Source organism: Triplophysa dalaica, chromosome 19 (genome assembly GCF_015846415.1).
Source record: "Triplophysa dalaica isolate WHDGS20190420 chromosome 19, ASM1584641v1, whole genome shotgun sequence".
In the NCBI taxonomy this organism is placed as follows: Eukaryota; Metazoa; Chordata; class Actinopteri; order Cypriniformes; family Nemacheilidae; genus Triplophysa; species Triplophysa dalaica.
In genome coordinates this window covers 873,669-889,644 of record NC_079560.1, presented here as the reverse complement: position 1 = coordinate 889,644, position 15,976 = coordinate 873,669, and the positions used below count along the sequence as shown (strand labels likewise).

General features: G+C 37.1%; 1 protein-coding gene across 1 annotated transcript; it reads right to left on the bottom strand.

Moving 5' to 3' along the window:
* Nucleotides 1-4,879: 4,879 nt before the first annotated feature.
* On the bottom strand, nt 4,880-15,292 carry fech (ferrochelatase). The gene is made up of 11 exons (XM_056731102.1): nt 15,080-15,292; nt 13,850-13,961; nt 13,232-13,351; nt 12,715-12,863; nt 11,721-11,855; nt 11,499-11,605; nt 10,389-10,487; nt 10,182-10,289; nt 8,767-8,931; nt 6,972-7,031; nt 4,880-6,809 (listed from the first exon to the last, which is right to left on the bottom strand). The coding sequence occupies exons 1-11, from the start codon at nt 15,117-15,119 to the stop codon at nt 6,675-6,677; spliced, it is 1,230 nt and encodes a 409-aa protein (XP_056587080.1). The 5' UTR covers nt 15,120-15,292; the 3' UTR covers nt 4,880-6,674.
* Nucleotides 15,293-15,976: the final 684 nt, after the last annotated feature.

Here is a 15,976-nt window from a genome sequence, read left to right as displayed (position 1 = left end):
ATTGACATCTAGTGGATGAGCTTGGTATCGCAGTCTAAAAAATCGTTTGAAACCGCTGGATTTTATTTAATATAGTCGGTATTTTTGTTTATTTGGGCACAAATGGTATCCTCGTCGCATTATATGAATTACTACTGAACCACCGTAGTCGTCTGGACTATTTTACGATGTCTTTTTCAGCGCTTTGAAATTGCGTTGCGTTGCAATAAGGAGGAGTCTCAAAATCTACATTATTAGAGTTCTGAGGGAAAACGGAGGTTCTTAGATGTTAAACTATTCTAGGGTGAGTAATTAATGGCAATATTTTCATTTTTGGGCAGTTTCCCTCTAATGACTGTCCACCAACCCGCGCATGCGCAGTGACGTTCGATTATGTTGTCGCTCGTAAACCGTTCATACAAGTTTGTTTTATTACAGTAAATTTAACTGCGACGATCAAGCATAATTTCAAGTAGAAGGTATTAATTAATAAAAGTGTTCTATAAAGTGTAACAGTAGTCGACTTTCTCAAGCCCTTTCCATTTGTTAAAAACATTTACATTTACGTGTAGTTATTTAGCAGACGCTTTTATCCAAAGTGACTTACAGTGCACTTATTACAGGGACAATCCCCCTGGAGCAACGGGGAGTAAAGTGTCTTGCTCAAGGACACACTGGTGGTGGCTACTAGGATAGAACTAGCAACCTTTTGATTTACCAGTTCAGTGGTTTAACCCACTAGACCACCCACTCCATAAAAACAATTTGTAAATTAAATAAAAACAGTTTTGGAAAGGGCTTAATAGCTTTCATATGATACTAAAACCAGTATTTTTTATTTCACCATGTGATGGGTTTTCCCAGATCATATCCCAAATGAACAAAAATAATTTTGATAAACAATTGGCTTAAGGCCTACTTATTCAGAATCTGAACACACATCAATCGCCGATTTCCCCTTTTGTCGTCCCATACCCCCACATCTATCGGGAGCAGACCGGAGATTTTTTAGCTGTATTTTTTTATTTCAGCCTCTGATAATGAAGGTTTGGACTGCTGTAGTGCACCTAAATGAAGATGAAACCACAATTAGCACACCTTTTAAGACATTAAAATATACCTAACATTTTTCAGCAACCATCACTTGTACATAGAAGTTAATGCAAGTTGCTGCTCTTAAATGTTTATTAACACTAAGATGTTCCCAGGTTTAAATAAGTATCTGTTAAATTTAGAAATGTGCACTACTTGCAAATATTTAAGAGTTGTTAAATGTTTTAAATGTGTCAGTTTACTAAGATAAGATTGTAATTTAAGCATTACATGTTTAATTTACTTAAAATGTAGCATATGTTGATAGACACTACATCCTCTAATCATACAAGAAAAGTAATGTAGTACCTATTATAACACGACATAGCCGTGTTTTCCAAAGGCCTTCTTCAGCCCTGAGCCATCCATATTCATTGTTGACATCAATTTGTTTGTAAGAATTCTGAAAAAAAAGACAACCATATCAGTATTCAATGATTGTTAAGATTGTTGAACAATACAACTAAGTGACCAGAACAGCTGAGAAGTTTTCCTTTGAGCACAGTAACACAAATGGTCATTGAACCAGCTTTTGGTACCTTTAGTAGTGTGGGCTGGTCCTGCTTGACACAGTGGACCTTCTACCAGGACATTTTAGAACACTTCATCAGTGTGTATCAAATTATGAATTATAATTATGGGTATGTTTCGCTTTGTCGCATAGCATCGGTAAAGAGATTCAAATGAGGGCATTTTTATTTTATCCGAATATTAATTGCAAAACTAACATTACTCACTGACATTTCTAAATCGTTAACTCAACGTTACACGCTTAATGGATCGCACATTAACATTACCTCAGAAATCTTCACGGTACTTCTGGCGGGATATTTCAACTCACCAGATTCTAATATATCGCCAAGTCATATATTTCATCAAAACACAATCTTCTAGGTTTTCAAAGTTACCCAATATAACGTATTTTTTATTTCATGAGATGTTTATTACTCACCTGATAAAAAGCGACAACCTTGTCCAATGCTTCGACCGCATAGCAAACACTGGCCTCTACGCAAGACGTGATGACGTACGTTTCAACGGTCAACGTAGTAAATCCTCCAAATATTTTTATAAATTTTATATTTTTACGTGTATGTATAAAATAATATGTTATACTACATTTGCATCAAATTTCACACAAAAAATAAATTAATTGTTGTAGTCCATTCACTAACTTCAGCTGCTGAGAAACCCGGAAATGTGAAATAGGCCATGGCGCCGTCTACAGGTGGTATTAAGAAATACATAAGACAGATAATAAATGGGCATTAAAACTACAGAGAATGAATGGGCATTGTAGGCCCAACATTTTTCATAATAAAATTAATGATTAATTAATGATTATTAATAAAAATTAAGGAAAAATAAAAATTTATAAAATATTTATAAGAGTTTTTTGACTAAAATGAACATGAAGTTGTAATACTGTAAAAATGGTACATACATTATAAGGTATTACAATTTTATGAGTATTTTCAATTACAGCAATGTTTTTCTAATTTTACAGTAATATAATATCACTATAAATAACAAAAATAAGGATACATAATACTTTATGTGGGGTTACAGCAAAAATGCTGCTTTTGTTTTTAATATTTTAAATTGTAATTACATCTGAATGTATTATTGGCAAATCAGTATATTTTCTTGTAAAATTTAACAATCACTGTTTCCTTTTATTTCAGCATGAGTATTTACATACTTTTAAAAAAAGTGTTTTTTACCACAGAAGTTACAGCAGTCCACTTTCATGTACAAATCCAACAACTGCTTCAAAAGATGTGACAAATAGATGCATTTTGAGGGGCCAGTTAGAAGAAAAATGCTATTTCAACTGGATTTACATTGATGTCAATATGATGTCAATACAACATCAAATGAATGCCTATAATGCAACGTTGATTTGACGTCATTTCAATGTCAAACATATTGGGCTATACTTACATTAACCAATTTCAGTATGGGATAAACCTCATATTTTCACCTCATTAAAAACCTTGAAGAATTTAATGTATGATTTGAATTTGAAATGATGTGGTGCACCATCTTGATCAAATCTTGTCTGAAATTTGACGTCAAATTGACATCGAGGTGCCCGCTGGGTTAAGTACACAAGTTTAGTTTACAACGAATTTTTCTGGGAAAACATGCTGGCGAGTGGCTTTATTCTGGTTGCTTTCACAGTTGCCGGGGTAACAGACGTTCGTGTTTATCAGGTGACATTTGGCTTTTCATTACTCGTGTGAGGATGAGGTCCGACAGATAAGATGTGACATTAAGACTCGCATGCGGTCGAGAGGCAGATGCCAATCAAAGCAAACGTTGACGGGGGTTACTGCAGATGTTCATGTTTAAAACAGAAGTGGTAAAGGGCACATGTGCCACAAATCCCTCCAAACAACACCACACACAACAAAGATTTGAACGAGTCACAAGCCATTAAAGGGTAGAAATGACACGGCTAAAACGAATATTGTGGGTTTTTTTTAGATGTAATGTAATGTGTATACACGATTTAAGGTTCAAAACGCTGTATTTGTGAAGTTGTTACCTCAGTTGATCTGTTCAGTCACAGCTTCATGCGTTACTAGTAACTTCCGAGAACTATTGAAACTGTCAAAAATCTGTTCCATTAGAGTCAACGGAGAAGACGCGACTCTCACTGTTAATGGCTCTGGTGCAGTCATAGCACGAAATGACGTAGATTTGTGGGGGTGTGGTTACACGATTCGCTTTTAGACAGAATGCATCTTTTGTTCCCATACTTTCATTCTTGCAATTTTACATGTGTTACACATGCAGGTGTAATTTATAACACACCAAAGACACAGAAAAACACGTATGTGCGCCATATGACTGCTTCAAAAACCGTTTGTTAGTGCACTTTTAAACTGGGCATGTCCATATTCTTAACAATTAAATAAACATCACTTTTGGCCAAACATTTCCTAAACACAGGACAACGGTTTTCTACTTCAAACAAATCAGTTTATTTTGACGAAACACAGATGCACATCTGGTCAGTTTGGATATGTTTCATTAATGTCAGTGTTGAGCTACACATTTCACAGACTCCTGTCAATCAAACATCATAGAGACACAATAAACACATCAACAACTGCACAGTAAAATCTGAGTGAAAATATTGAGGCATACGTCACTTGGAGTCTCAAGTGGAAGCATTTCAATGTTTTTTTTTCTCTTCGTCTGAGTGTCAAGAGTTCAGAAGATGCAGTTTCTCGTGTTTTCATTTCAGTGCAAAACTAGAATCTGTAGTCAGTGTGACGCGTTTAAACACTGAAGCGAGACACACAAAGCAAAATAAACAAAACACGAGCATTCTGATATATTATATTAAAAGAAATCTATTGGAGCTGAAGGTACATCGCACAACGAAACGTTCAGGTGATTTTCCTCCCAAATCAGAAGAAAAAAAGAAGATAGTCCTTTGACTTTTAAAATATTAAAGTGTCACCAATTGGCTTGAGTGCATAACAAAAATAACAATAATCTAAAAGGTATTTAATAAAGTTAATAATACATTTAACAGCTTTAAATTTCAGTTTCTTAATTGAATTTCCTTCTTTTTGTTTACACTATGGTGTTCTGATGTGAAATTCTTTATCTTTGTCTATTTTAGCGTTACACTTATGAGAAGTTGAAAGTAAACATGTGTTTTAACTGTGACCGGTGACATTTTTGTGAGATTGTGTGACTGATCACGTCTGCAGGTGTATGAAGTATCAGACATGCTGGAAGTCACACGACTAATCCTGAACAACATCAAATAGGAAAACCATGAACTGGGTCCTTCTTGAAAACCAGTTTAATGATCATTAAAAAGATTTTGATCAAACATCAGAGCTAAACACATTGACGGATATTTTCTCATGATATTCACAGAACACCCAAAACCAAACATTTTGGGGTCGAAAACAAATCTGATTTCTCTATTCAATCCTTTCTCTCTCTCTCTCTCGGTTCTTCAGCAGATCTGTCCATCCCAATCGCTCACCTGATCAGTCTCTCCACCAACAAAATCACTCACTCCTTCATTTCTCTTTTCTGCACCCTCCCCCTATCACGACAGTCTCTCTCTCTCTCTCTCTCTCTCACTCGCTCTTTTCAGAAATCAATGCTCGCTCTCAATTAGAGGTCACGAAACCAGTGCAGCCAGCATTCCACTTTTCAATTACCAGGAGACTTACACACCCCCAGATCACCACACACACACAGTCTCTCTCTCGCCCTCTCTCTCTTTTATTATTGGGTTATTGGGTCCAGGCCAGCCAATCTTTCTTCACTTAATCAACAACAGCGTGTTTGTGTGTGGATCTCATGTACAGTCATCTCAGGCTCACACTTCACCCCAAAATGAAAAGAAAGTGATATTTTGGTCATTAAAATGATGTTTTAGTATCATTAACATTGGTGGCACTGTGATATCACTTTTATGATGATTATGCTAATTTTGTGCCTAAACTCTTTTTACTGTAAAGCCAAAAATAAATGAATGTAATATGAATAAATGATTGACATTATGTAGTTTATTTCTTCATACTCATGTGTGTAGTTAAGTCTTTAAAGAAACTTTGATTAAACAAATTGTGTCACAATATTTCAAAGCAGATTTTTTATTTATTTTAGTTTGATATTTTGGGGGGTGAATTAGAACATGGATGTGCCTTTATTCAAACACAGATCACACACACCATAGAGAGAGAGAGAGAGAGAGAGATAGAGAAAGTGAGAGACAAAGTGAGAGAGAGTGAGTGACAGAGTGGGGGAGAGAGAGAGAGAGAGTAAGTGAGCTAAAGATGCTTCATGTTGGACTTCTTCACACATTTAAAGCACAAAAGAGTGAGCGTTCATCACATCATTGAGCTACATTTCGTTCACGGCAGCGAGAAGGCACAAGCATGTGCAGGTGCTGAGCAGAAAGATGACGTTCAGGATGGAGAAAGAGGCACCTGCGACCCTGCGGTCAAAGACGGGATGAGGGATGATGTGCAGGGGATTGTTTTAAAGCGACAGTTCATCTGAATCTTTCATGACACACTAGTCTCATACTTCACGAAAGACAAAACTCACATTAGAAGTTCATATGACCGAGGCTATATTTTCAGATTCTCACACAAACCTACAGTCATATGAACTCTGTTTATGTTTTCTCAGGACTACTTTAATGCTCACTTTATGAAGAAAAGAAACATTCACACTGATATTCTGTCAAACATCTCGTGATGCAGAAGTGAAGGTCAGTCCTACACACTTGAACGACGGGAGATGCAGAATGTTCATGTTCGGGTGAACTGTCCCTTTAAAAGCACCGCTGCACACGGCTGAATTTTAGCACCGTTATAAAATGATGTTTATATGTTCCACACTGACTGTAGTTTGAGTTTGTAAAGGAAGACAAAGCGTTGTAGCAGAAGCATGCAGACAGACAGACAGGAGCATTGAGGAGGATGATGATGTTTTCTGTGGAATGTCCACCAGGGTCTATAAGAGCACCTGAAGCCGTCACATCAGATCCATGAGAGGGGAAGCATGAGAGGGGAAGCGTGCGAGTGTGAAGTGATGTCACTCTGTCAAGTCAAAGGTCAGAGTTTCTGGTTGGCAAAGAAGGCTTTGGTCTGACCGCAGGTGGGGTTGACACAGAGCGGACAGCGGAGGGTGAGCTGACGGGAACACGGCTCATTAGACTTCAGATGAGACTGAACCAGATCAGCCAGCGCCTGTGAGACGGACAGAGAGATGTTTATTCATCAAACAATCCCAGAATGCATTGCTGTCAATATAAATATCCAAGAAGATGTTATGGTTGATCAGGTGGTTGACGGGAAAATACATCATACATGTGCATGAAGAACATCACAAACAGTTATTTGTGTTCTTACCCTGAAAAACAGAGGATTTCCATTCAGAGATTCTGCCCTCCTGATGTTCTCCACACCACACTGAAACACACACACACACAATTCATTACAACAAATTCACGTCAGTGAGGAACATTCCATACCAAATACAAAAAGAGCGATAAAAAACACATTATTAGTGAGTATTATTAGTTAAATTCCAAAAAGAAAAAAAGATTAAAAAAAATGTGTAATGATATGATATGATAAGAGAGCACGTTAAGACAGAAGCAGCACAGATGGAGAGAATGAGTGAGAATCTGTTGCGGTCTGCAGGCCAGATCAGATCACATAAGATCCACGGCCAACAGAGCGACGACCGATCGATGCACAGGTGAGAGAGTGAGACAGAGAGAGACAGAGAGATAGAGAGAGAGAGACAGAGAGACAGCGAGAGAGAGAGAGAGAGAGAGGAAACTTCAGATCCTTTAATGCTAGCTGCAGGGCGCACACACACACACACACACACGTTCATCCTCAGACCCTTCAGAAGTGAAAGTGTAATCGATGGTTCTCAGATATGAGAGGATGGTGAGGTTAAAGGTCAAAGATCTCTCTGCAGCACTGGAGTTCACACAACACACACAGTTAAGTGTTAAAGCAACTGTCTGCACTCACATAAAGTTTCACACTTCACACTGTTTGATTTCTGTCCTGAGTGTAACAAATCCTCATTTGGATCGCAATCCCGTAAAAATGTTTCAAAAATGTGAGAGAAGCTACAAATGCAAACAGTTTGAATAGACAAGAACCAGCACCCGTTTCAGACGAATACTTACATTTACATTTACATTTAAGCATTTGGCAGACGCTTTGCATTGCTTTATCCTATACATTTTACACAGGTATTTGAAATCCCCTGGGATCGAACCCACAACTTTGCGTTGTTAACACAATGCTCTTACCACTGAGCTACCGGAAAGCTTGTATTTAGTTAAATTGTGGTCAAATTTAAAGAGTGCATAACTAGGAATTTTTAAGGTCCTACTTTGGTCTATGGAGTGTCCAACATCAAGTTGATGTACATAGAAGGTGTAAAAACACGATTCTTTTGTAATAATAGTCAGTTCTTACATATTCTTACATTACTTCTAGACTGACTCTCAAATGATTTGTTCCGCGATTCATCCGTCTAATCCCCTCCTTGCCACTAGCCTAGTCTGATGTGATTGGTCAGATGGTCTAGTCTGCTCTTCTGTGATTGGTTTACCGTGAATGAGGCTCTCGAGCTATTGTATTTGGGGGGAAGAGTGAAGTTTTCGTGGGCAGTCCTGGCAAAATGTGGGCGGGGTCTATATGAAGTGACTAGATCTGTGGCGATTGGCGAATTAGACAAGGGACGTCTCTAACAAAGTGATGTAATTACTACAATACTCTTCAATTTACTACAGTGAATACTAAAGTACTCTACTGTATTTTGTGTCATCAAAGATAATATGTATATATAACATTTGACCTCTCTGTTACAGTCTCTATTTGAAAGATTAAACTGCAGGTTACATATGTTTCTATAAGATCTAATTTCTCACAAAATACTACCAGACAGCTCAAATTATGAATGATAACTTGAAAACCGTCTCTCTTTACCATGATTCACACCAGTAAGCTTCATCACTATTTTTATTGAGCAAATGCTTAAAACATCAAAGTATTTATAACTGAAGAAAGTTGCACACTGAAGCTTTAAATTAAATAAACGTTGATTATTTCCAGGTTCAAATAAGATTTTACCAGGACACCAGGTTAACTATATTACGGTATTTTGACAAGCACACACCTCCTCTCCGAGGATCTGCGAGTACTCGATGTCCAGTTCATGCAGCGTCTCGATGTGGTCGCTGGTGAAGGCGATGGGCACCAGCAGGAGGTTCTTCTTCCCACGCTGACACAAACCCTTGATGACATCATCAGTCTGTGGACCCAACCACGCCATCGGCCCAACCTACAGGAAACACACATCATCATCTCATTCACAGAGACGCTGCAGTTACAGCACATCACCACCGGGTGTCTCTGTTGACCAGATAAGATTCACTTCTGTTATCACAGCCGTCAGATACAGTGGTTTTATTCTGACAGATTATGACATTTTGGAGACGATTAATTGTCTGTTTTAGAGCTTTTACTTCTATTTCTCATACAATTTCGATTCGACCTTGAAACGACCGTATTGTTCTGAATATAAGACCATGTTTAATTTTCTCTTAGAAAATGGGGGCATCATATATTCAAGGTGTCGGCTTTTACATATGTGTCATATACGAGTTAAACGAGTTTGATCAGGAGTGAATAGAAGCCAATATTTTAAAATGCTATCAGTCTGTTTTTTCTCACTTGAAAGACTAAAATAAATCTATGCCAATTCAATTTTGGTAGGTTAGTTTTCATATTGAGATTATCTTAAAAAATATTAAATTGTACAACTGATATGATATATATATATATATATACGTATATTAATGATATATATATATGTTTTTTTAAGTGATACATATGACCAGTGTATTCTCATTTTGGAACTTTTTATATATTGCAAATTAAGTATGATAATTATGTTTTTACTGTGTTTTATTGTGGTAGTTATCTGTATTATTTTTTTAGTTATTATGGCTTAAATCAAAACAACTGCAGTTAGATTGATATTAAATGGAATGCACAATAAAAAACATGATCTGTCTTTTTTTAAACCAAACTCTCCATATACACTAAAATATGCAATATCCAGGCACTGTAGCGCCCCCTTGTGTCTTCTATAGAGATGTGCGAGGATGTGAAAACATCCCGATGAGGTCAAACAATCGCTGGTCATCTTTGGTTATTTAAAGTATGAAAAAATAATTAGGAATGAAGGTTATTTAATCAATTTGTTTATTTTGTTTGTTAAATATTATATTCATAAGTGTACGTTTTCTGGCAATAAGCTTCTCTTCTCTGTTCTGTTTAAAGAATTTGAGAAATATTTTTTGTCATTCAAACTAGTACCAACAGAAAAGCTATGAAAACTGTTAACTTATGCACGTCTTTCAAATTTTTTTAATAATACAAAGGTCTTTTTTGTATCCCCCGCTCCCCTGGTTGAAATACATATGTTGTATGTCTCTATGTTCTAAGCATCACAATAATAATAAAATAATAATAACAAAAATAATCATGACAGCCCTAGTATCTGAGGTAATTGAGTTTCATTCTGACCCTTGACTGCCAGACGAGTCTGTACGGGTTACAGTGACCCAGTCGATCCATGACCCTCTGAACCGTCGCCCCCACTTCCTGAGGATACGGATCGCCCCTGTTCACCACCTCAACACACACACAACAACAGATCCGTTATATAACTGCTGAACATATGAATGAGTGTTGTGCATTAGATTTGATATGATATATAGATATGATACTCACAGCCATGGGCAGAGAATGAGCGGAGAACAAGATCACCACATCATTACGCTTCTCCGGAGGAAACTTCTCCAGTTCATTACGAACATGATCCGCAAAACACTGAAAAAACAAACACACTTCTGTACATCTGATGCCTCCACATTGTCATCTGAACTGAAGCTTCACACAGACTGATTCATGAATCAATGACTCTCAAGTTCATTTGGTTCCGTTCTGTGGTCCGACTCCATATCTGAAGCATTAAAACACATTAAGTCTGTTTAAGAATCTTCACATGATTTATTTCAATCCGATTCATTTGTTTGGTCTTACTCTGAGATGTGACAATATTGTCCTTTTTAAGCAAGAACAACAGGATAAACATTAGTGAACTTGAACATTAGTTTACTCGATTCATTCGCGCGTGAAATTCACGAATTCAAGTCATGCCAGGCTTTTGCCAGGGGGCTTCAGTCTTGTTGCAATATGGCTGACATGGATTTTCTTAAGAAGGTAGCTGCACTTTATGTGCTATGGAAGGCGTGTGTGATCTCGTCAGCGGGAAAGTAGTTTTAAAATACGGCAAACAAACCCAATTTTCCTGCTTTAGCTACCTTGTAGTGTCAATATTTGTATATATAGCTCAAATTGAGTAAAGAGCGTTTTTTACAATTAACCAGATTGTCCGACCTCCATACTTACTTTCTTCCAAGCAAGTTGCTTTTTATTCCCGTTTCGATAAAAGTAAGAAGATGTATCGTACAGCTTCTGGTATTCACATACAGCGACAATGATTTTGTCCTGCATTTTTGTTTCATATTTCTGCCTCCGCTCGCTACGTCGTAATCACGTCACTACTAGAGCAAGGTCATGACTGATTAACACGCCGCAGGATGTCTTATCACGTCTTTGCATCGAATTCATATGTAAATCACTCGCGCTTAACGCTTCATTCGCGTCTGGCGGGAACGCAGCATTAGTGTTCGATTGAGTTGACATGTAACTTATTTTCAAGTCTGAACTGGATTCACTCAACACCTGTGAACTACACAACAAAAGTCTTGAGAATCGATGAACAACAGTATAAATCTGTGATGTGTCCACGTTCATACACAAGAGTTCACGTGTTACCTCGATCAGCAGGGGGTGTGTTGGCCACCTGTCAATCACACTCCAGCGCATCTTCGGCCTGTCGCCACGGTTAGTGTAGTATCTGTAGATGGCATTCAGACTGCTGCCTACACACACACAACCTATCTGTATTACTGACTATATTAATCTATCAACGAGTGAGATTTAAATAATGTTTAAGTCAATGTTGTATCAAGTAGTGTTAAAAGTAACTGTGTGTACCTGTTGTGGAGCAGCTGTATTGTGGATACTGTGTGAAGGCGACGGCTCGCTCTACTCCATCTTTCTCCATCTGTTCTATGGCATCTTCAGTCAGAGGTTGAACGTATCGGAAACCAATGTAGAACTTATGAGGAGCTACAAAAAAACACACACAAACACACATCGTTCATTCATTGACATATTACTGTTCATTCATATTATCCCACCACAAAGAGAGAGTGAAAGAGAGAGCGAGCGAGAGAGAGCGAGAGAGAGAGCGAGAGAGAGCTGGGTATCGATTCTGATGTTCTCGTTCTATTTTATTCCGATTAACCAGCTCTCGATTCGATTCGAGTAAATGATTATAGATTTAATACAAATCCTAAAGATATTTCTAATAAAGATCTAAACACAATGAGGTATATTGAAACAGAACAGTTGCATACCTTGTTTAAACAGTTCAGGTTATTTTACAGTAAACATTCAGTATAACAAACAAAATTTCACAAAATTAGCTGTAAAGAGAGACTGCTATCATATGAACCTCTGCCTCTGATGTGAAGGTGAGGATCTGCAATGTTAATTAATCAATTTTGGACTGATCATCCACCAGTTTGTTAAAATAAAAGTGACATCTAGTGGATAGTAGTAGCAATAACATCCACATTAATGAATGTTCAGTGCCTGTGGAAATATGAAAGACAAAAATCGATTCACTGTTTTTGAGAGTCGAAATCGAATCGAGCACATTTTTAAATAACGATTAATCATTTTTTTGCCCATCCCTACATTACAGCATGTTTCTATCAAACTCACAGAGGTGTTCTCACAGGTCCAGTGCGTTGTGTTATCTGTGGTGTGAGGGTGTGTTGAGATCATGGGTGTGAGAGACACACCTCTGGATTTAATCTATCACACACACACACCCGAGGGCTTTTCTCTGTGTGTTTATTTATCAGCAGTGAACAGAATCATCCTGTTGTGGTTTAGAAGTCAGATAAGCACACACACTCACCGCTTTCAGGACACATCTCGTCTAAAAGTTTCACCATCCCTTCCCCCTGCATGGTGGTCCAGGCTTTGATAGGAGACCCTCCTCCAATCTTACTGTATTGCTCTTGGATCTTTGGGGTGCGGCGTTTGGCAATGAACGGGCCCAGTTTACTATAACAGATAGAAGACACGGTTATGAAAGTCTCGAGCTGTTTCTTGAACAGCTGTGAAAAAATATTATTCAAGTCATTTAATGCGAGTAAAACATATTAGAGAGCTACATGTGTCTCAATACTATTCATGGAGAGGTAAAAATATGAGTTTGAAAAGGCGAGTTATGGCAGAGACAGAGGAAGTCTTAATGAAAGATAATATTTTAATTCCATATATCAAGCACATTAAGACCAGACACTTGTGTTAGGAGTAAATATGGGTGAATCTGATGGCATGTAAAGTTGTAACTAAAGAATGAAACTTCTGTAGTTGGACAGAAATTTTTTGTATTAATATTTTAAAAAATAAATAAAGGTTGTTGTTACTTCTGTACAGGAAGTTTCATGAGGTCAGTGTCCATGAAAAGTCGTAAGAGAAAATCATGAACGTCTTGGAGTTTCTCTGGGCCGCCCATATTCAACATCAGAATCCCTGTTTTTGGTTTCCTGCCAATAAAAACAGACAAGCCTTTAAATATATTTTACAAATATTCACATAATATTTCATATTTCAATCAGGCAGTAACAGAGACTATGAATTATGAATATCCTTTACAAAAATGAACCATGGTCTTAATAAAAAGTGGCTGCGTATGCTAAATAAATGTATGTATAACAACCTTTGGTTCATTGGTATGTCCACTCAAACTGGAATATACAATATAATTAATGTATAAAATCTCAAATTGTTCATTTTTAGAGGATATTTCTAGTTTTATCACAAACAAATTCAAAGAGACATCTGCACAGGACACAGAGCCGAGGGCAAGAAGATGGTGAGTTATTTCAAAGCCTCTTCTTGATGTTAATTTGGGATGTTGACGTGTCTTAAAGGAATAAAAATGAGCTTTTAATGGTGTCAGCCCTTAATGTGCATGTGCAGATTTCTCCAGTGTGATTGTATGATTTCCCTACAGGACAAAGAGAGAGAGAGTGATCTCAGACCTGCTCTCCTGAGTCTCTGGAGTGGGTGAACTGGCAAACGCAGCTGCTGCGGCTGTTGACTGTTGTCTGGGAAACACGCTCATGCACAAACCGGACGGGCTGCGTCTGACCACTGCAAAAACAAACACAACATGTGACCGAACCTTAAAGACATATGGAACCGTTGAACATAAAATCTAATGCGCATTAAAACAGATTTACAAAGAACACTGTAGAAAGCACAAATCTGTAGAGGATTACATTCCTCAAAGAATGAAAAAAGATTTCAGACTATAAATGGTTAGTGTTCAGAATAAAAGAACCACATAAAGTACACAACTTTTTAGAAAAAAGCACATTTTTTAGTCTCATTTTATCTTTCCACTTGAAAAATTATTCTAGTATACGACGTTTTCTGTAGTATATAGTAGTTAAAAATACCTGGATACAATATTTGTTAACATTCCTATAGTAAGGAGTAAAGTACACTATAGTATCTTCTTACAACAGTTCATTAATTCACGACAGTTCATTTTTCAGAATACCACAGTAAACAATGACTTTACTATAGTAAATACTACACTACACTGTTTTTTCAAGATGTTTATTATAGCATTTAAATTATTCTTCAGTTATGGTTGTGATTATTACATTATGATTATTTTAGAATGTTCCTATAAGTAGTGGAATTTTTTTCATTTTTTTATAATTTTATATTATAATGACTAAAAACTGAACCCGATAGAAAAAGTAAGTTTTAATTGATTGTAAATGCATTAAAATAATACCATACGCGTCATAAATCATATATATTTATTTTATACATTTAACACATTATGACGCCGTTGATAAACGCAGCGCTGCAATAGCGTCACTCGGCCGTAGGGCGTCGCTGTCGGGACAAGTTACGCAAGTTGTGAAAGCATGCGTTGTGTAACATGATGTATAAGTTTATCTACTGATTGTTGTTGATGATTCGTGAATTTAAAGATCGTGCATAACGTGTTGCTAAACACACATGAACGTGGAAATGAAAAGACCCGCTTTGTGTGTGCAAAAGGTAACTGCCGTAAAAACACAAGTAAAGTCACGAAGACATTTTAACCTTCACACTGATCTTACACGAAACACATGTCATTCCGGCAGTCATGCTGTTAATTCTGCAGGATTAATCCTGTAAACGATTAACGTTATATAATCATATGAGTGAACACATGTCATGTGTGTATTTGGAGTGATAAAAGCACTTACGCTGCACGAGCCGGCACGCGCTGCCCAGAACTACCATCATTCACAGCTGTGAGGAAATTCTCTTCTCTTTCAATTGAAACACAGTCTGAAACGGTCAAGCTGCAGAATTAAAGGTGTTATTTATCTCCTGTGGTTCTCTAAAGCGCTCAAATTCCGATATAGAACTGGTGGTGACCAGTGTCACTGTTTTCACTGCGTGATGACGTCTCATTACTCCGCCCGAATACACGCCCTTCTGTACGTTAGCACGCCAGGAGACCAGGACGTGTGACGTCGGAGCTTAGAGGGCCAATGAAAGGCGCTCTATTGGTCAGTTCCGCGTGAACCAAAAAACCTAAAGCAGAAACAATTTAATTTATAAACGAATGTTAATAATATAATTAATAACCAAAATTGTGTATTTGACCAATAATGTTAATTTTTATTACGTTTCTTACATTTATTGAGTTGTATGTAAAAAGCTAAATATCAATTTGTTAAAGCTATATATTTTGAATACACGCCTCTTTGGAATGCTTGATTCTGATTGGCCAGTGACGACATTTTCAAGTTCGTTATTCCGAGATAACAACCTCTCAACAGAAACACGGTAACCCGAGTGCAGTAAATCATTTTAACAGGGTTTTTTGACAAATTAAATATATGTATTTTAATAACATACATGACATTATATTTACAAATTGAAACCCAATGCCTGTTCCTGACATTTCAACATCATTTCTTACCTTAAAACCGAAATGTGATTTAGGTTTTAATTTAATAATAATCCATTAATCACTAATAAAAGGGCTGTTGCATTAATTTATGCCTAAAATGAGGAATCCAGATGTTTGTTGAGTTTAAGGAAGCAACAATTTCTTTTTCAACAGCAACTTCCTGTTGTAACAGGTTCTGCTA

Bases quoted from the DNA above. Each gene is read 5' to 3' on its own strand.
- fech (XM_056731102.1), bottom strand. From the start codon at position 15,119: ATGATGGTAGTTCTGGGCAGCGCGTGCCGGCTCGTGCAGC. The intron at 10,488-11,498 runs GTAACACGTGAA...TTGTTTTTTCAG, and splicing joins CACACCCCCTGCTGATCGAG to TGTTTTGCGGATCATGTTCG. The intron at 7,032-8,766 runs GTGTGTGCTTGT...TGTGTGTTTCAG, and splicing joins CGCAGATCCTCGGAGAGGAG to TGTGGTGTGGAGAACATCAG.